Source organism: Drosophila willistoni (genome assembly GCF_018902025.1).
Source record: "Drosophila willistoni isolate 14030-0811.24 chromosome XR unlocalized genomic scaffold, UCI_dwil_1.1 Seg143, whole genome shotgun sequence".
Classification (NCBI taxonomy): domain Eukaryota; kingdom Metazoa; phylum Arthropoda; class Insecta; order Diptera; family Drosophilidae; genus Drosophila; species Drosophila willistoni.
Window position 1 is genome coordinate 3301090 of NW_025814056.1, and position 22960 is coordinate 3324049.

The 22960-nt window shown below is 35.7% G+C and overlaps 1 protein-coding gene across 1 annotated transcript; it reads left to right on the forward strand.

The window, feature by feature from the left end:
- The first annotated feature begins 508 nt into the window (after nucleotides 1-508).
- Nucleotides 509-1330, forward strand: LOC6645572. The gene has a single exon (XM_002067904.4). The coding sequence runs from the start codon at nucleotides 663-665 to the stop codon at nucleotides 1095-1097; it is 435 nt and encodes a 144-aa protein (XP_002067940.1). The 5' UTR covers nucleotides 509-662; the 3' UTR covers nucleotides 1098-1330.
- Nucleotides 1331-22960: the final 21630 nt, after the last annotated feature.

Consider the following 22960-nt stretch of genomic DNA (forward strand, 5'->3'; position numbering starts at 1 on the left):
AATTTCTCCACGTCGAATTTCGGTCAGTTTCGGAGGGGAAAATAACGTAAAGTCTAACGTTAAACGTAAAATGCCACAAGTGTGAGCTGCGTTTCACTCTCTCGCTCTCCTCCGTGGGTTATTTTGTATCTCTATGCAACGGAAAACATTTACAGCACGTGATGAAGTTGGCAAATGTCAGAAAGTAGCTGACATTACGACACAGCGAAAACGTCTAAAGAGTTCTATTTTTGGGGGTTGGGAGAGTGTAACACCACCTCACTTGAGATAGGAAACTAAGGACTCACCGAGAAAGAGAGACAGCCAGAGGGAGAGAGCAGCAGAGAGACAGAGAGAGGAAGAGACAGTGACAAAGAGAGAGAAAATGAATATTCAAAGGTAAATGTAGGAGGGTTGACCATTTGGCATTGGGTAAGGGCTGGTGGTGGTTGAATTCTCGCCTTTCACATCCCATTTCCCGGGTATAAATACTCGTACACTGGCGCGCAGCGTTTCAGTCGCACGAGAGCTCTCATCGAGTGCATACACCAAAGAACAAAAAAATATAGTCTAGCCAAGAGAATAGAAACCATTCAATCTGTGAATTGAGAAGTTGTGTGTCCTGGTTTTTCGTCTTTTTTTTTGTTGCCGTTGACATAACGTGAACTCTCCCTCCCCTCATCATGGCTATACCATTCTATGAAGATGACAACGTTGACACGACGACGACAGCGAGTTTGGAGGCATCGACGGAAATTACCGACGGGGATCAAGTAGATGGTCCTGCAGTGGCCATCTTTCAGCCAAGTAGCTACGACGAGGTCGACTTTGAAGGGCCGCCAACACAAGCGACACCACCAACACCATCAACAACATCAAACACAAATACTAGTACTGGAATAGGGTCAGGAACAGGAGCAACAAGTGAGGTGCCAGCAACAACTGAAGAGCAATTGCTCGCCTGGAAAATGTTGGCCCTAACAATGTGCAAGGTCCTTAAGCAATTCTATTTGCAACAAATACAACAGCAGCAACAGGATCAACAGCAACAGACGGGAAATGGGAAACCCAGCAAACTGATAGCAACAGTGCATATTCAACCGCCACAGGCGCAGTAAAAACCCAAAAGGCGGAATTTTTTATCCTACAAAAAAAAACATAAAAAAACGACAAAAAAAAAAACCAACCGAAAGGCTCCTAAAAAGCGCAACTTGTGATTAACTTTCAAGTGTTGGTGAGAACTAGCAAAGTGACGAGAGGGAAAGAGTAAGGGAAAAGGAGAACAGATAAAGCGAGAGAAAGTAAAAGTGAGAATGAGCAAAATGTGAACAAATTTCCAAAGGAAAATCCCCCCTAATATATATATATATACAAATATATATTTTCTATATAATTTTTTTTTTATATATGGAAATATATTTTCCTCCCTTTGAATTCATTGAATTGCCGTCATTGTAATTTTATTTTGATATAAGCGCAATTGTGATAAATCAGTTTTTTTTTTTTTTTTTAATAAGTATGTCTGTGTAATATTTTAAGTCCGATAAGTTAACTTGCTCACTTCACACAACAATAAGAGAAACATTTCGATAACATTTTTCAATCCAATTTAGTTTAAGAGTTCTCATGAGTAAAAACAGAAAACAAAAATCAATCGTAGAGATGAAGCAGAAGAAGGAAAATAAGAAGCTAGTTTTCATGCCACAACCGAAATTAGTTTTTAAGTGAATCAACTTTTCTACTTGATATTATATATATACATATATGTATACTTAGGTATATGTACAACTCTCTTGGTGTCTATTTATCGATTTCACTTTTAGGTAGATTGCTTCTTCGAAACTCTAGCAAATAGTTATGCAATTGTTTGAAATGGAATCAATTGGTAATACCGAAACATATATATATAAATATATATTATATATATATATATATATATGTATACACACTAATATATATATATTTTTTATATTTTTTTTGCCCTCGTATGTAAGTTGATGTCAATTTTAATTTGAATAAAATCCGATATATACATACATATTTTTTTTTTCAATATAGAAGTCCATAAGTTAAGAAATACTTTTCATGTGTCACACGAGCATAAACATAGTACAACATAAAATAAAATACAAGTAGAAATATTTACAAACCGAAACCGAAAATAAAAAATGTAATCAAATGGTTAAGTAATTTAAATAAATTTAAGTAAACAAACAAAACAAAAAAACATCCACAATATGCATAATAAAAATTAAATATGTACAATTTAAAATCAATCACTTGACTTTGTTTTTATGTTACATGAATTTTCCCAAAACGCCCGATGCAAAAAAAATTATTGAATATAATATATTTAGAGTCTAAATTTTAGACCTCGTTTTTATCTTATTTCTACATGATTGCTGTACCCGGATGTTTGTCTTTACGGCAATGGAAGGAAGTATTCAACGGGATTCAAGGAATCTCAGAATGGTGTTCGTGTGTTTTTTCAATTAGTTCACCGAATTTTCAATAAATTTAGTTTGAAATACTAAAAAGTGGGATGAGGCAAAATGTCGCATAATATTCATTTGAATAATACTCAAACAATGTTTTTTTTTGCGAATAATAAAATAATTAAATAACTTTAAACTACAAACGCGTTTATCTTAAAACCTATTTTTTCAACTGGCGGCAAAGATACATGCCATTATTCTGAACCCATTTTGATGAATGTGCAATCGACACCATTCTGGTCCTCGACCTCATTTCGAATTTAAGGATTTTTCTAATATTTTTTTGTTCATTCTAAAAACTATAAAAAAGTCGACGCGACTAACTTTTTTCCATTTCCGAAATTTTTTTGTTAGACTTGGAATGTTGGGCTGAACCTTAATTTAATAAAAACAGACTTCCAACCAAAAAGTAATATTTCAGAAACTATTGCTTTTTATTCGGAAGTTTTCTTTAATTTTAATAAGACGCCAATTTTGAAAATTTTCGAAAACGCTGCTATAGCTTTATAACAGTAACAGTAACAGTAAACTTTCATTTGAGTGCTCATATCAAATGATTTCAAGTCAGGATACATGAACGATTAAAACAAACATATGCAGATTTATACATATTTAAAGGTAGGAACATTATTATATAGATATGTAGTAGCTGCAGAGTTTAAGCCCACCAATTTTGTAAACAATAATAATGGGTAAAATGAGAATACCAAAGTGAAACCATTTTTACAGCTCTGTTGATTTTAATTTTGTTAATTTGCACTTAGTATCCAGAAAGTATAAAATACTAACTTCAAGTCAGACTATGAATTGTTAAAGATGATGGGTAAAAGCTTTTCAAAAAAAAGTGATTCATTTATTAATGCCTAGCGTGTAGAGTAATCGTGACTTAAATCACAAATAGAAGGAATGCATATAATCAGTGGAAATCCTTGCTCTGCCACCTTGCCGCCTTTGGTCCATTACGCACTGTCATATTATCCGTACCCCACCTCTCTGTTCCTGTCTGTGTCAAACTCTCTCGCGAATGGCAGAGATCAAAGCTAGAACCAGACAAAGGCCACTTTCGAATGGCAACCACTCCAACCACAATTCCCATCTTTCATTCTGCTCGCCTCAACTCGGCAACTTCCACAATCGAAGCGGAAAAATGTCGCGTGGCGCCTGAACGACAAAAGACCTACAGGCAGTGGATTGAAAAGTACTAAACAAAAAAAAAAAACAAAAAAAATTGCCATCTTTCATCTAATACTCTTTGGTTTTGGTATATAATGCAAATACTACTAGGCACAACAACAGCAACACAGAGCAGAGCTCAAAAGATGCTAAGCTCCTTTTTTAATTTTCTAAAATCCGACACAAAATTCGAAAATGGCTGGAACCATCAATCAATGCGTTGGCCATTCGCATTGTAAAATGGAAAAGAAGGAAAGAAAAAAAATCAATCATAGGCGAACGGCAAAAACAAATAACATTTGCTAAATCAACTGCCTCCAACCTAAAATCCCAAAAAAAAAACCCATAACCCGATATCAACCAGAAGAAGATGATTTTAAAAAATTTGATATTTTCTTTTTTTTTCTTTTTGGGTTGTTATCTACAAGGGATTAAACTACCCAAAAAATATGGCAAACCGAAAAGTAAAAGAAATGCGCATTAGAGTTACGGTTAAACTGTCTGAATTCAATCAAATGTTCCCCCGAGATTTTGCACTTTTGTTTGCATTGCACACACATGATACGAGAACTTTGTATGATTATGATATTGCTGTGTGTTGCCCCGTCGAATCAGTTTCATCATGTTGTTGATGATGACGATGATGATGATAGGGCAACCCTTTGCCAGTAAAAGTGGTGAAAGCACGAACAGAAAGAAGCATGTGTGTGTGCCCAGCTGGGGCAGGCAGTTAGTGAGTTAAAGTGACCCATAAATAAACAGTTTAGAATGGCTTTTTTTCAACCTACATACATGTTCCTACATGTTTATAGGGTATGCAAGAGTATCTCATAGGTTTAGCAAGTAAATAATTTATGAGATACTTTCATTTAATACATTATACATCAAAATTACATAGATAAAATTATCTCTAGCAAACTGTATTGCTTTATAGGTAATTCCTTTTTTAATTTGTGTGTCCTTTTGCAACATTTCCAAATTTAAGAGGACTATTAAGTATTAGATAGTCGTAGCCTTTCTCAATTGTTTTTTTGTATTTTTTTTTTTATAGGTATTAAGTAAAAAATCTCACAGTTATTGCAGTTCGTTAGCAAATATTTATTTATCATCCGGGATTGAGATCTTCTTTATAAAGGACTTTACTCGTTTTCAGTGGCACGTAATTGAAAGTACACAAAACTACTAAGCAAATCAATTGCCTTTGCTTTTAGTCCCATTTCCACTTTTCAGTCTCTTTCTCTTTTAGCATCTCCCACGTGATTTGACTTGGTCTATGTAAACAATATTAACAGACTCCCAACCAGTAGTAGCAAAAAAAAATCTCTTCAGGAACGTAAAAAACAAAATATGCGAACCAAACTCAAACGTGGAAAAAAACAACATTATTAAAAATAAATTAGAAGTGGTTTTTCATGCTGCCTGCCGACCTCGCCCGAGTGCTACGTGCTCAAGTGCATTTTCATTTCATTTCTTGTAAAGTTTGGTTTTGGTTTCGGTTTCCTCTCCTGGTGTTTTTTTTTTTTTTTTTTTTGGGCTTTGACAACTTGTGGTCATCATTAGTGTGCTTTATTAAGTGGAAGCAATTTTTTACAGTTGCCTGAGCGAATTAGACGACGACGACGGCGAGAAGGAAAGATTAAAGTGAGCTAAATGGGAACAGGCAACTGGGAAACTGCATGCAACTCAAGGTCAAAAAACAATGTTGCATATGGGTGCATCTTTGAGCACGTTTCATCTATGTTTGTATGTATGCCGACGCCATCATCGTCGCTCCCTTGATGCAACTAGAAAAACATGAAATAGAAATTCAAAAGGGGGAACAACAACAAATAAAGCAAAAGCATAAGCAACAATTTTAGACACAAAAAGAAGTTCTTCTGTTTGTTTTTGTTTTGGCGAAGGGTTGCGCAATTTGGGTCAAGGTGAAGTATTGCATGAGAATGCATATTGCATGCAGCTTGCCTACTTATCTCAAATGTATGTCAACTCAAAGTAAGCTTTCAATTACATCATAATCTTATGCATCTTATGCATGGACTTATTTGTCCTTCAATTCTATATATACATATGTATGGAAAAGGGTAGCCAGACAAGACTTTATCCATCTAGAATTTAAAAATTTCGTATAACTTTCATAAACAGAAACATTAAAGAGAATTCATTAAAGTTCTTCAAGTTGATCATATGATTTACTACCAAAATTCCAATTAAACGTTTCTCTACTTTAACAAAAAAACAAAAAAAAAATTATAAGAGGGGAAGATAAACCTTTACCATATCTCGAGCAGACAATTAAATTTAACGACAAAATTCAACAACCCAACGGCCAACAATATATTTTTATACACTCTTTCCCTTTCTGTCTCCCCCCACAACAAAAGGCCCCGAGTCGCCCTTGAAAACACTCAGTCATCCATTCAGTTAACCGAAAACCCTTGCCCCCAAAGTCCACATTATGGCTGCACTTCATCATTACAATTAATAGAAATGCAACTGAAACAGAAACATCAAAGCTTCGGGAACGTCGAATGGCGAATGGCGGTAACGCACACACAAAAGGCGAGAAAGACAAAAGCCAAAAAGCCGGCAACAACGGCGACAGTCAAAAGGCAACAACAAGTTGGCAGGGCCATGTCAAAGGTAATGACAGAAGCCAAACAATTGAAAAGTTGTAACAAAAAACGTGTAGAAGAGAAAACCGAGTGCGGAAAACAAAAACAAAGAGCCTTCGTTAGCAGTGAATCCAGCAAGAATAACAAAAATCAGTACATAAAACGATATGATGCGGCATGTCTACGATTTTTAGATACCCTGTATAGCCCTTCCACTGTTAAAATTTGTTCACTTTAAAGTGAAATGAATCAACCAAGACCCAAAATAATCCCAATCGGTGAGTTAAGCTAAGCAAACAGTAGAGATACATATATATACCCATATTTAACCGCGCCTTAACTACAGGGTATACAAATGGCAAACAATTGTCAAAGCAACACAGCAAAATAAAACCAAATAAAAAATAAATTCCAAAAAATAAAAGAAAAAACTTTGAAAGCAATTTTCAAGCAATATATTTTACACTGCTGAGCAAAACTTTTCACGCGCTTGCTTCTTTCTCTATTTTCTTCTTTCCTTTTTGATGTGCAAAAATAACAAGACAAAAATTGTTCTCAAAAATATTTAATGAGGCAGAAGTTGAGGAAGGAGAATGCATAGTCCGGACTCGCGGAGTGGCAAGGAAAATGCACCACGAAAGAGAAAAAATTCTAATTTAATAATCAAATAAAAAGCTGGTCAAAAGTGGCTGCCCCCACGAGGGCAGAGCAGTGAGTGAGTGGTTGAGGAAGACGAAATGCAAATGCGTTTGAGATAAGAAATAAAGGAAATAAAAAAAGGAAACCAGAAAAAAGCCAGGCCATGTTTGGACCTGCCGAAGTTGTGTTGCTCTTTCCTCAACAGGGAAAGCTATTACAGACCTTTAACTCAAGATAACCAAAAGTAAAGCGAGCTACTTTAGCCGTACATCCTATTTTGTATCAGTTATGAATTTTGATACAAAATATTGGAAATAAGTATTATGTAAATTTCGGGATAAAATATAATCATACATGTAGATTATATTTTATCCCGAAATTTACATAATACTTATTTTACAGTTAATCGATCCAATTCAAGATATAATATCTTGACTTACAAAATTTCATATTGATACCTTAAAAGGCCTAGAAAAATAATTGATATGAAGAGAGAAAGACAAGCAGAATCGACATTCTATATAAGTCGTTCTATGTGTTACACGCTCTAGCGCAAAGTGAATCCATTGGCAAGAGTATAAGAAAAAAGAGAATGCCATGTCATACCCATAACTTGTGAGATTTGACAAATTTACGAGTGAGTTTAGCGGACTAATCATTTAGAGATCTTGTGAGCGACCAACCCCTGAAAATGCCCAAGGCTAGAATCAACAAGGATGAGCAGGGGAATTGCCATATTAAGGATATGCAGCGATGAGAGGACAAACGAAGGGAACGAAACAACAGAACCTGAGACTGCGAACGTTGACAAAGCGCCAAAACAGTTTTAGGTATTCTTTTTTATACCCTTACCTTCAAACGGTCCATTGAACTGAGACAAGTGTCTGCACTCCATGTCACTTTAACCACCTCGAACTGAGTTGTACAATCTCTGACTATTTCCTTAGGGTATATCATAGTCAGCATGTATTTTGCTTTTCAAACCAACAAAAAAAAAAGAAGCAAATCTCTTGCACATAATTTTAATGTTTATCGTCTTTTATTGTCAAACAAATTATTTTTGATATTTGGCTGCAGGCATAGCCAAAAAACCTGCACCCAAAACTGAGACCCAGACAAGCCCAGTGTTGTTTTTTTTTCCTTTTATTATGATTATTGATGGGTGGGTGGGTGGTTGGTTGGTTGGTTAGAGGCTGAGAAATGATTCAGCTGCAGATTTTCTTTTTGGATTTCTTTTTTTTTGTCAGGGGTAACCATGGAGAGCAATAGGTACACCCACACGTCTTGTAATTTGATTAGCATTTGGCAGGAATAAAAAGAAAGTGACAGAGAGGGGAAGTACAAAAATCATAAAAATAATCGTAGGAAAACGAAAAAGACTCGTCCTCGACGTTGTTCGTGATATTTATCAGTGAAAGTCAAAACAATTTAATGCATGAATAAAAAATAATTTTCTTTTCTTATGCCAAGGTTAATTTATCTAAGGAGATTTCCTTTACTTTTCTCATCCCATTTTCCCCCCTGACGATGTGAGAGTTTATTAGATTTGTCATGAATTTCTCACATGAGCCCAAAAAAAATAAAAGAAAAGGAAAAGAACAAAAAAAAGGAACAACTTCCTTTCATGTTATATACATATTTGATTATTTGCTTAACAACATTAAAAGCAAATTACAACAAAATAAAACCTAAACATACACACACACATGTACATTTTGCATATGAATTAAAACGCAATAAATTAGCAAACAGTTTTTGCCAATTCGTCTCTGTGACGGCGGTGGCGGCGCCGACTTCGCCGGGGGAAGGGGCATGGGTAAAGCGACTGGGAAAACCTTTGTTTGTCTAGCTAATGCCTTAGCGTCGCCAAAATTCAGAAGCTTTTAATAAGCTGATTTGTTATTTATGATGTTTTCCTAATGATTTTCATCTGATTTGGCAAAAAAGGAAATGGAGTTGCGACATCCGTGAAACTCAAAGTGAATAATGGGAGTGTTCAAAAGAGACAAGTAGAGACAGAGAGAGAGAGAGAGAGACAGGCAGCGGGAAAACCATTTCAAATACTAGCAATGGATAGTCACTGAATAACTGAAGTTTAGTATGGAGTACGACTCCTCTTACAATTTTATCAATTTTGTAGTTGTTTGATTGACTATAAGACACAGTATTTTGATTACAAAATGTCCATAGCTTTTGCATCTTTTGAAACTGAATTTAGAGTTAAGCCCGAAATATTGAAAAATAACAATTGGTTAACCATTATTATGAAGTTAAAAACAAGTCATGGCTGGACTCAAGACTGGACAGTCTTGAACATCGGTAATGTTTTTACACATACAAAATATGATGTCTAGAATCGTCTTTGAGAAAATCGGTTTTGTTTAATTACATATGTCAAATTTGGTGGTTATAGCTCTTATAGTCTCCGAATTATAGGTGTTCATACGGACGGACATGTCTAGATCGACTCGGCTGTTGATGCTGATAAAGAATTAATATACTTTATGGGGTCAGAAAAGCTTCCTTCTGCTTGTTACATACATTTTGGCGATTTAAAATGATATTTTGATCTGAAAAGGTATTATTATAATCAATATATGATACAGGTCCCAAAGTTATCCCTTTTGCATTTAGCTTTTGTAGCTAATTGTGTAATGAATGTTTTCTAAACGCGTCAGAATTGTGCTGATTTTTGGAAAAGTAGCTTTCCTATGACCAATGTTTAAATTCGACAGAGTGATATTACGGAATGTTGATGGCAGTGGTGATTGGTGGGCAACGCCACTTTTAGAAAAGGGTATATAAATTATATTTCACTGTTAAGTATCTCCCTGACCTTCATCTTTATCATGTATTATCAAATTATTTTGCCAATTAAAACTTCTTGAGCACACTGCGAGTCTTCGAAAACTTAATTATTTGAATATACAGATAGCCACTTTATATTTTTTTGGCGATCCTTTTATAGAGTGAATCTTTAAAAAACAAATATTTCAAAAGGACAGAAACTAACTTTAAGTTTCTAACCTAAGAAATAGATATTTGGCATAATGTTATTGCTAAATCATTTAAGTGGCCATGAATTCTTTTTGTCATTTTGTTATCAGTAAACCACTTAAGATTCCTAATGTTTATTCCGGGTAACAAACGAATTGTATTACATTTATTGGATATTCTCTTAAAGGTTTTTTTATACCATACACCCATAGGGTGAAATGGTATATTAAAGTCGCCAAAATGTATGTAACAGGCAGAAGGAAGCATCTCCGACCCCACAAAGTATATATATTCTTGATCAGGATCAACAACCGAGTCGATCTAGCCATGTCCGTCTGTCCGTCCGTCTGTCCGTCCGTCCGTCTGTCCGTATGAACACCTAGATCTCGGAGACTATAAGAGCTAGAGCCACCAAATTTTGTATGTAGACTCGTGTAGTATGTAGAGTGATCAAGTTTATTTCAAGTTTTTGCCACGCCCCTTTCCGCCCCCGCAATTTAATAAAAGCGTTTATCTCAAAAACTATTCCAGCTAGAGACACCATATTTGGTATGTATATTCGCTTAGTAAATGCACACATTTTGTCAGTTCCTATTCCTATTTATTTTCCAATGTGTTGTGTATAAATGTAAAATTCTAAAATCTAGAAGGCGACAATTGTTTTTCAAAATACTTATTGTAATGAACCCTATTTTCGAAAATTGAAAATTGTTTATACTGTATGCTCAGCCGGTGAAACACTTCTTATCTTATTTTCCTTATTTCAAAAAAATCCCTGAAAATATGTTGAAAATTCAACTCAATAACCAATGACAGGTGAGAAGGAAAAACAACAAATTTCTCTCTTCGAATTCAAAATAGTCAGTTCCTATTCCTATTTATTTTCCAATGTGTTGTGTATAAATGTAAAATTCTAAAATCTAGAAGGCGACAATTGTTTTTCAAAATACTTATTGTAATGAACCATATTTTCGAAAATTGAAAATTGCTTGTACTTTATGCTCAGCCGTTGAAACACATCTTATCTTATATTCCTTATTTCAAAAAATTCCGTGATAATATGTTAAGTCGAAATTCAACTCAATAACCAATGACAGGTACTAGCGCTAACATGGTAAATCACTGCCTGGAAAGTAAAGGGGTTTCACAGGGTTCCACATATATGTACATGTGTACATATGTATATGTATTTCATTGACTCTCCATCTGTAGATGTTTTAATTGTCATTGTCATGGTATTTAAATCCCTCTACTATCCCAATCAACGCTTAACAGTTTTTTCTGTTTATTTTGTTTTTGTTATCGTGACTTAGATTAAAACCTAATTGCAGGGTTCCAAGAATGATATTGATTTTGTCGAAATATTTACAATCCAGTAGTTAATTATACTAAAATTGTGTATTATAGTCGTCAAAATGTATGTAACAGGCAGAAAAAAGCTGTTCCGGCCCCATAAAGTATATCGATCTAGCTATGACCCTACACATAAACAAAATTTCGGAGATCAAGTATTTTCACGCATATATCACGAAATTAGAGGAAAAACAAAATTTCCCTCCCAATATTAAAACTGTGTTGTGTGAGATTTGCGTACTACCTATCGATAGCAAAGTCAGTGTTGCATAATACTTAAAGATTTTTTGACAAATATTTCTCAATTTTATAATTTAGATTAAAACATTTGGCTGCCAGGGCGGTCAAACAACGCGCCAGATAAAAAATAGCGTTTGCAAACACTCAAATCTACCTTTATCTGATTTTTTCACTTTTCAACACTGAAATCTGGAGTAGCTTAAGTAAATATTTACCCTCTTTTTCAACACTGAACGTATTGAACAGTAAGTTTTACTTATCGATAGCATTGTCAGTGTTGCATAATACTTAAAGGGTTTATTTTCATCAAGTAGCCATGGCGAAATTCGCTCAAAAATCAAATAAATACTGGGACAACTCATGGGTTTGCTCATTCAATTACTTCCCTCTGCTGGGGTAACAACTGAATCATTTTGTTTCCTTAATATAAGCTGATTTCAATTTTAAACTTCAACAAAAGAACTTCACCCACAAAATTAGTACCGTTATATTATATTTCGTCGTATTTTCCTTATTATCATTATTAAAATCATTCCATTAAAAGCATTTAAACATTTCCCACCTAAGTCGGAAATATCCACCGGATTTTGGTTTTAAAAACTGGATTAGTTTTGAATATTCCCTATTTAAAAACATTAACGTATTTATATCCTCAACAACCCAAGAACTTACCCACAAAGTTATTGCCGTAAGAAACGCTTCTTATCATATTTTCCCTATTTCAAAAAATGCCATAATAATATGTTGAAAATTCAACTCAATAACCAATGACAGGCGAGAAGGAAAAACAACAAATTTCTCTCTTCGAATTCAAAATAGTCAGTTCCTATTCCTATTTATTTTCCAATGTGTTGTGTATAAATGTAAAATTCTAAAATCTAAAAGGCGACAATTGTTTTTAAAAATACTTATTGTAATGAACCATATTTTCGAAAATTGAAAATTGTTTATACTGTATGCTCAGCCGTTAAAACACTTCTTATCTTATTTTCCCTATTTCAAAAAATGCCATAATAATATGTTGAAAATTCAACTCAATAACCAATGACAGGCGAGAAGGAAAGACAACAAATTTCTCTCTTCGAATTCAAAATAGTCAGTTCCTATTCCTATTTATTTTCCAATGTGTTGTGTATAAATGTAAAATTCTAAAATCTAAAAGGCGACAATTGTTTTTAAAAATACTTATTGTAATGAACCATATTTTCGAAAATTGAAAATTGTTTATACTGTATGCTCAGCCGTTAAAACACTTCTTATCTTATTTTCCCTATTTCAAAAAATGCCATAATAATATTTTGAAAATTCAACTCAATAACCAATGACAGGCGAGAAGGAAAGACAACAAATTTCCTTCTTCGAATTCAAAATAGTCAGTTCCTATTCCTATTTATTTTCCAATGTGTTGTGTATAAATGTAAAATTCTAAAATCTAGAAGGCGACAATTGTTTTTCAAAATACTTATTGTAATGAACCATATTTTCGAAAATTGAAAATTGTTTATACTGTATGCTCAGCCGTTAAAACACTTCTTATCTTATTTTCCCTATTTCAAAAAATGCCATAATAATATGTTGAAAATTCAACTCAATAACCAATGACAGGCGAGAAGGAAAGACAACAAATTTCTCTCTTCGAATTCAAAATAGTCAGTTCCTATTCCTATTTATTTTCCAATGTGTTGTGTATAAATGTAAAATTCTAAAATCTAAAAGGCGACAATTGTTTTTCAAAATACTTATTGTAATGAACCATATTTTCGAAAATTGAAAATTGTTTATACTGTATGCTCAGCCGTTAAAACACTTCTTATCTTATTTTTCCTATTTCAAAAAATGCCATAATAATATTTTGAAAATTCAACTCAATAACCAATGACAGGTGAGAAGGAAAGACAACAAATTTCCTTCTTCGAATTCAAAATAGTCAGTTCCTATTCCTATTTATTTTCCAATGTGTTGTGTATAAATGTAAAATTCTAAAATCTAGAAGGCGACAATTGTTTTTCAAAATACTTATTGTAATGAACCATATTTTCGAAAATTGAAAATTGTTTATACTGCATGCTCAGCCGTTGAAACACTTCTTATCTTATTTTCCCTATTTCAAAAAATGCCATAATAATATGTTGAAAATTCAACTCAATAACCAATGACAGGCGAGATGGAAAGACAACAAATTTCCTTCTTCGAATAGTCAGTTCCTATTCCTATTTATTTTCCAATGTGTTGTGTATAAATGTAAAATCATGACAATGTCGGACCGTATTGGCCCTTCTTCCCAAACGACATTCCCTTACCTACATATGTGTTTTACCTATTTTAATATTATTATTCAAATAATGATTCTAAAATGAGTTGGACACTGTTCAAAATATAACTTTAGAAAAAGTCACATATGTATGTATGTACATATATACAAATAAGATTCAAACAAGAATTGAAACTGATTCAAAACAATGTGTTACGTAACTCGTGAGAGAAGTCGTGACTAGGGTCCTATTTTCTACCGACTAAGGAGTAATTTTTCAGAAAAAGGATTTTGATTGGGTCATCAATAAAAATATTTGTGTACAAATGAAATTGAAATTTTTTAGGTATATTGACTTTTAAGAATCGTTTTCAAACATAAGTTTTATTTATTTAACAATCGATTGGAATTAAAGAACAAAATTTCAATGTGCTGCATTGATCACATCTTCGTCAATTTCGATATATTTATTTTGAATTGATAATCAGAATAAAATAACGTTTTTATACCCTTGCAAAAAGGGTATATTAATTTTGGTCAGAAGTGTGCAACGCATAGAAGGAAGCATCTCCGACCATATAAAGTATATATATTCTTGATCAGCACGACGAGACGAGTTCAAATAGCCATGTCCGTCCGTCCGTCCGTCCGTCCGTCCGTCCGTCCGTCCGTCCGTCCGTCTGTCCGTCTGTCCGTCCGTCTGGATCAACGCAAACTCCTCCTAGACCGTTGGAGCTACAGAGCTGAAATTTTGCATGTAGGCTTGTATATACTGCAGGCGTTGTATATCTCGGATTCAGCCGGATCGGATCACTATATCATATAGCTCCCATACAAAAGGCAAAGTCACGAACTGTGACTTTTCTTAATAACTTCGTTATTTTCTGAGCTATTGTCATGAAATTTAATATTGGTAAGTTAATTACACATATAAACGACTATGCCAAATTTGATCAAGATCGGGTGACTATATCATATAGCTCCCATAGGAACGATATTTCGAAAACAGTGACTTTTGTCAATAACTTCGTTACTTTTGACGCGATTGCTTTCAAATTAAACATTTGTTAGTTTAATATATCTGTTAATGACTGTGCCGAATTTGATAAAGATCGGGTTACTATATCATATAGCTCCTATAGGAACGATCGGTGGAAAACAGTGACTTTGATCAATATCTTCGTTATTTCCTATGCTAAGATTGTTGGCCATTCTTTCGCAAACATTAGCCTTTTTAGATAAAACGTTTTTTCACTTTGAAAAGGAAAGAGTTACCAAAAAACTTGCAAGGGTATACAAACTTTGACGCGGTCAAAGTTAGCCCCGTCCCTCTGGTTTAAATGTAATTTGCAACTGAATAATATTATTAAAATACTTTTCCCCTCTCCACGACACCCTGTAGCTGTCATCTCATAACCAATTTAAATGCCCCTTCTAGTGTCCGATGTCTGTGTGTGTTTCATCATAAATTAGTTAGTGCATCGCGGTGCCGTAGGTCAGCCCTAAATCCGACTTAATACGCTTCACTTAATTGTTTACAGCATTAATGCAAAAACCTCAGCCAATCCAATCAACAGCCCAGCAGTCAGGATAACGACAGCAAACCATCAATATTACATCACAATACATATAACACATACAAACGGGCAGGCGGACCGACAGAGAGACGAATGAATGGACAACAACGATTGAAAGGACGATGGTGAGGAGTTAAAATCGCGACACGTCGTGGGTCTGTTCTGATTATGGTTTCTGGTTTCTGGTTTCTGGTCTCTGGTATTCGGTGGCAAACATTAATCAGCGAATTATCAATGCAAATAATTTTCAACACGCCCGAATGCGATATCAATCAACGGACATCGCTTCCGCTGCAATGGCTGCTGCTGCTGCTGCTGCCGCTGCTGCTGTCGAAAGGACAACGCGCAATGTATCGCATCGCATCATCCATCCCAGGCTTGGGCACTTAACACACAATTAAGTGCAAATAATTGCAAACGCTGCATATAAATGATTTGTTTAAGCTAACATGACGTGCCAGGACAGTGCAGGACAGGACACAAGAAGAGAGGACAGAACTGTAGGGGCGGGATGAGTTTGCGAATCGGCGCGAAGTTTGTTTTGGGCTCAATACATGGAGGTACACACGCATACACACACATAAATCACCCTGTCACATCTTTATTGGGTTGGAGACATCAAGAAAATGAACAGTGGAGCAATATAATTAAACTATTCCATTCAATCATCACACGATTTCGTTATTTGAGGCTACCCGCCGAGACAACGATTATCTGCCCAGTCATAATGATACCTAAATTAATATAGGGGGGCTGGGGGAAGAAAAAAAAATTAGCTTGAACCACTGTTCGTTGTCAAGTCAATGCCATTTGAAGATATGATAAGCGGATAATGAATTTGAATTCCGAATAGTGAAACCCTGAATGGTCAGATCAGGCGGATGGGGAGTACTTATGCATATACGCAAAGGGAGGAGTGAGCGAAGTCTTGTAAGGTGTATGTACCTAACCATCTCCACATTACTTCCCCTTCTACCTCTTGGCAACTATTGGCGCGCTTAATTAGTATAATCCGCGTTGAAATTATTCAAGTGTACATGGTGAATGTTTGCAATAGTGAAAAGGATGGGAGGGAGTCAAACAGGAAGGAGGTGGTGTGAGTGTGTGTGTGGCAGGCATGGTTATGATAACATGGCGAAAACCTGCATAAATTTAATGAGAGCAATTAAGTAAAGCGCCAAAGTTTTACTCAACTATTGTGTGTGTATGTGTGTGAGCGTTTGAGACGACTAAAGTCTTATCAAAATGATTGCAGCGAAGTTTCAGTTCCTCAGTTCTCGATTCAACCCAGCCCCAGCCCCAGCCCCAAAACCCAAAAAGCTGAACTGCATAATTGAATGCAATTAAAGCCAACTTAATGCGCATTTCATTGCGATGCGTTTGTGGGATGCAAAAGGATTGTCGAAGGACATGTGCGCACATGTAAGAGTCATTAAATATGCAAATTGCATATAAATAAGCGAGCAAAAAACCCAACCGTTCGAAGAACAAGAAGAAGAAGGATATGAAAAACAATTTGGTCAAATTGAATTTATGAGGCATACAAACCAAATTCTTATGCGCAAAAAAAAAAAAAAAAAAAAATACACACACATGAATGTGTAAAGTGCACTTAAGCATTGGTCAAAAGAGTGAAAGCAAGACGAAAGGATTGCTTCCTGCCATTCCATTTCCATCCGCCATTCAGCATCATCCTTTAACCGACACCCACAACACATTCTCGCTCCCCTTAACCCGTTCTCCGCTCTGCGGTCAGTTCTCTTCTCACAATGTGAATGAATCACTGTGTGAGAGCGACTGGCGGCTGGCGTCTGGCAAAGATGCTGGCGACATTCGGTCTTTGGCTATGCCATACTCCAAACTCCACACACACACACACACATATAGCAGGAAGCCGTAATGGACTTTTCATTCAAATTATTTTTCGGCCATGACTTGGGCGAGAGAGAGCCAAAGCCAAGAAGCCAGTAAATTGCCCGAATTGATGTTCTGTTTCCTGTTATGCTCGCCGCCAGCTAGCGGCATCTCTTCTGGAATCCTTGAATTCCTTTTTACACTCACTCTTTTTGCGTGGTTTTCGCCTGAATTGTGGTTCTGCGCTTGCATAAATCTGCCAAGGAGCGACGCAGCCCACTTGAACTTGAAGCCACTTGAACTTGCAACTTGCAACACTGAGGCAAAAAAATGAAGAAAAATATCTTAGGCCAAAGTGGAAGGACTTTAAATGTAATTTGGTGGGATAATTATTACAAAAAAAGAAACACTTAATAAAATATTTGTAAAGTTTGTTTTAAAAGTCGCAAATTGTGGTTAGCAATTCTACTAAATGTAGATGGAACTAGAGAGTATCTGCAAATTGATATTTCGAATCCTTTGACTAGAATTCAGATACCATGCTAAATACATTTACCCTAATAGCAAAGTTGGTATGTGCATATGCTAAGCGCATTCCTTCTTGCCTAGGCGAAATAATGCAAATTTTACACACTCTCACAGACACACACACACACACACACACACATAAAGTTCTTTTCGCACTTTTTGCACCATTAATTGCAGAATTTACGAGTGTTGACTGAGCATCGGCGACATTTTCTATGTAAATTTGCGCCTTTTATTGAGTTGTACGATGTACAATAGAGAGAAAGGACGGACGGAGGTGTCCTTTATAAAGGATGACAATGCCAATGCATATGGTTTGACTCCGCACATGGATCGCGTGGCCGGGGCTGAGCTGGGCTGGCACGATTGGGTCGTTTTTACTGTGTGCATTGTTTGTTGTTTCAATTTCGTATAAACATGTAAATAATTTCCAGCTGATTGCACAAATTCGTTGCGGGCTTGATTTTTATTATTGCATAGCTTCGGGGGCGCTGTAAATGCGGGAAGCACCAACAGCAGCGCATTGCATGCATAACGAATTTTGAATTGCTGATTCCGTTTTGTGTTCTCCCTTTTTTCTCAATTTCGTATTTTTTTTCGTCGTTCGCGCTTTTGTTTTCAATTTGCAATAAGTCTGTCAATTGGCGAATTAATAAAGTGGAAAATTCAACAAGAATAACACAAAATGGGGACACAGCAGATTGAAATATACACACACACACTAGATGTATAAATGCAAACATATAGTGAAAGTGCCTGATAAAGAACAAGTGAAAAGTCAAAGAAGAAGCAAGCAGACTCGAGTGAATAAGTGGGGGGAAGAGCATTGAGAAAATTCAACTGAGATAGAATCAAATTTTCAATATCCAAGCAAGTGCAATTTGTCTCCACAAGTTTATTATGGGTTTCAGACGTTGAATTCAGAATTGAATCCCCGCCAACTACATGGGATCCAATCCATTCATGACCTTTGATCGATTGTGATTTTCGAATTTGAGGTCTTTCTATTCAAATTCAAACGAACTATTATAAAGATTATTCCTTTCTAGTTATGGTTGAAATGGCTTTAGACAATGTTGGAGTACAATTTGTCAGTATTTAAAAAAAAATTTTTTAATTTTGACTTTGGAATTTAAATTCCTTTTCCTTTTATGAATATAATCATTTCTAGTGTTGTTAGAAGCTGAAGAATATACTTTTATCAGGCGAGGAATTTTGCAGTTTTGAAAGCAATTTTATTTTAAAGTTATAGCCATTAATCTGCAATATTTGTTTTGGCAACTTACTTCTTTTTAGATATACATATGACACGAAAAGAACTTATTATGCAAATTCTTGTTTTTTGATAAATTAGACGGCCTATTAAATTTTATGTTTGCAAGCTGTAAAAAAAATAACATTGAGAGACTGAGACTGTGAAAGAGAACTGTCAAATGGACCCTGTGTTGGCTGTTGTTTGACGCAAAATTATGTAAATTCTTTCATTTTACGACTGGCGAAAAAATTGCACAACACACTTTTTACGACTTTCTAATAAGCAAATTTGCAAGTTTTTTTCTTTTTCGTTTTTGGCATAATTAGCCACAGTTCCGGGTAACTCGTAAAATATTTTTTATTTTGGCACGTGCTAAGTCTGCCTCGCCTCTGTCAAACATCTGTCTCCATGTGGCAAAGCCTACGTCATAAATGTCGAATGCGTTGAAAAGTTCATAAATATAATTTGAAAAGTTAAATGGAATGATTAGTGACGGTTGAGTGAATGAAATTTCTTCAATGCTGCATTCGCGATAAAAATGCAATAAAATGTCAGTTCGATTTTTAAATTTGATCGTTAGCTTCGAGGGGTTGACAAGTTGCTACTGATTGGAAATCGTAAAAGGGGTACGGGGGTAGGACAGAGTTTTGCTTGTTTCTAAGGGAGAAACTGGAAATGTACATTAATTGAAGTGAACGAAATTATTCATCTAATTCTAGGCTATGAATTTTGTAAACATTTTAGTCAGAAATTAATCCATTTGCCAGGCTTCTGAAAAAGCATTCTCCAATCTAGTTAAAATGGACTTAATTTTTGCGTATTTCTTAGTTATTTGGATTTTATGTTCATTATTTCGGCTTTAATTTACAGCGTAAACGCAATGCAAGGGTTTAGAAAACAAACGGTAAAATGAAGTTAGCTACCAGGATCATCTTCTTACCAAAATTTCATTTAATTTGAAACCGTTTTTTGTACTGTTATCCTCTTACCGAATGCATTTACTTAAATCTTTTGCCTGAGAAACCAGAAAAACGAAAAAAGCACAGGCAAAATCTAATTAGGTTTTTGGCTTTAGAGCCAGACAGACGACAACAACGACGACGACGACGACGACGACGACGACGACGACGAAGAGTCGCAGCAACTAATTAGCAGGATGTTGTTTGATCCTGTACAAATTAACAAATTGTATACGTTTATTAAGAAGAGCAAAGCAAACGGAAAGAACACTCACACACAGACACAAAACCGGAACCAAAAAAAAAAAATTCCGAGCGGAATGGAGATGGAAAAAATTGCAAACGTCATCTGAATTGCCCCGCACCAAGCAACCAACCAAACAAGGATTGCCGCTGTTACTGCACTCAAGTGGCTTTATCAGTGAGCGTGTGTGTGTGTGTGAGTGTGTGATGCGGTATGTGTGACCGCAATGCAGCGCAGGATATGCCAAGAATATCCTCTTTCACTCCTCCACTTTGTGTTTTGCTTCTCGTTTTTTAGAAAATTGCATTCAATTGAGCGCATTTATTGTTTGAATTAAGTCATGAGGAAAATTCCATTAGAATGGCAGAGAAAACTGCAGTCGAGATTGGGTTATTGCAGTGGGTGGTTTGATGGTTGGAATGCATGTGGTGTTCCGTTACTGCAGCCTTCGACTTAACCAAAATCGGGGAAAAAAAGGTATTAAATGAGATTTTATGCAATGTTTGTGAGCCTTTTGTTTAAAACTCTTTGTACGAAGCAATCAGCGACATAGTATTACCAATGCGGGGATAGAAAGATCTACCACGTAAAAAATTGCCTCCTTATGATTGACAGCTGTGGGCGGCTGAAATTGAAAGGAAACAACAGCAGCAATGGCAACAGCAAAAAATGCAGCGGTTGATTAAGTCCCTTTGACTGCACCATACACACGTACTACCAACAACATAAAAATAAAAACAGAAAAAAAGGGAAAGTGAATATTTATTTTTTCCAAAAAACGACAAGCAAATACGCTATTAATTTTCTCAAAAGAAAACAATATGTATATTGATCTGCATATATAAAAATAAGGCAACCTTAATTGTTTTAAACTGTTAAATTTTAAAATGTGCAGCCACACTTCACATACAAGAATTAGGCAACATTTTGGCTGAGTAGTCTCTCTTTAAAATTTCTTGTAACTCTTATAGGTAAGAGGCGATTTCGAAATTTCAAAGAGCATTTTGAAAATGACTCAAAAAATGAAGGAAAAAACAAAAAATTTGTCATCCAACGGATTGGAGATTGGTTTTCCTTTCATATGCAGTTATTAAATGGCTTGGTTTATGTTCCATTTTTTGTTTTTGTTTTTCCCAGCTTGACTTGTTAATTAGTTAGGCATAGGCAAACCAAAGAGATGCAACAGGAATGAGTAAAGAAGAGTTTGAGTTTTCAATTGCTACTGGCAGTTAATTAATTTTGCTGCAAAATTCAACAGAAACACACACAAAAAGGACCTGGAGTCGGCAAAAACTGAGGACACTTGCTGTTTTGCTACTGGCTAGTCAAATTAAAAGTGAAAAACGGAAAAGTTTTGCCATTTCAGGGGACATTCAGTTGTCCCCACAATGGATTCCCTCTTACTCTTGCATCTAGCCCTCTTCCCTCGTGCTCTCTATCTGTTTCTCTGTTGTGATACCACATTGTTTGTCCATACACTTCATTTATTTGGAATTAGACCAAACAGCACTCGGCACTCGCCACTCTCTTGAATGCACTCAACGCCAACGCAACGAATTTGAATCCTTTATGAAGCGTGGCACAAACAACAGAGCAAGGATAACCAACACACACACACCAGCATTTTAGGACATACATACAGGGACCCATGGCCATGCATACATTTTGAGGAGCCAAAAGTAGCTACGGCTTTTTGGGATTTCTGTCTCTGTCTCTGTGTGTGCATCAGACCAAAAACCATTGATTGTCATCGAATAGCCCCAGCAACTCTCAACTCTACTCGACTCAACCAGGTTCAGTAAGAAACACAGCAACAACAGAAAAAAAATAACCAACCAGCAAGCTGCTTGAGAGCTCCAAAATGTCCATGTCCATGTCCATGTCCATGTCCATGACCATATCCTTCTCCTCTTTCTGCTACGTATTCAACTCTTAGCAGTTCCAACTCCAGCTGCTGCTGATACTGCTTAATAGTCAAAAGTGTCCAGGTCCATTTCCACTTTTTGCCTGCAGTTGGCAGTCAGGAGTTTACGTGTTTTTCTACATTTGTTACGCTACACGTAATGCAATGTCTGTGTCCTTCTCTTCCTCTTCTCCTCTCTATCCATGTGTGTGTGTGTCCTATGTGTCCTGCATCCCAGCATTCTCTCTATACCTTAGTCCATGCCACGTCACGCTACACTTGATAAATCTCTAATGCCACTTTGGGTGTGCCAACCGCACACAAGTCCACCCCCTGCCATTGCCATTTGCCTTCTCCATATCTTGTCGACCGCCTCATCCTATATTTCGTGTGTAATTTCTGTTGCTGTCGTTGGCCGAACCAACTCTTTTACATATTCCTCCTCCATTCGATTATTAAACGTTGGAAATTTTGTTCAAATGTTTCGGGCCACTTTGGTTGTCCCCCAGGTGCTATTCAATCACCAAGTAAGTGGATGCAAAGGGCCTGCGAGGAGTAGCCATTGTTGTGATATACCTTTGACCAATGTTTAATTAAAGGTAATTAGACTATTGTCGGTCAATAGTATGGTTAAAAAGCTTATAAAATCTCTGGTTTAATTGTGTCAAAGAAATCAAACTGGCTCCCGATTTGATTTAGACCAGAGTATGAAAAAAAAAGTTACAAAAATTGAAAGAAACTGCAAATAGAAATAACTATTCTATATTCTTTATAATTAACAAATCGACAGTTCATTTCTGTCCAATTGACCAGTGATATAGTCAATCGATCTTTATGAAAGTGTGAGTATACCTCATTAATGAATCGTTCAAACTGAACAACGTTAAATCTAACATCATTC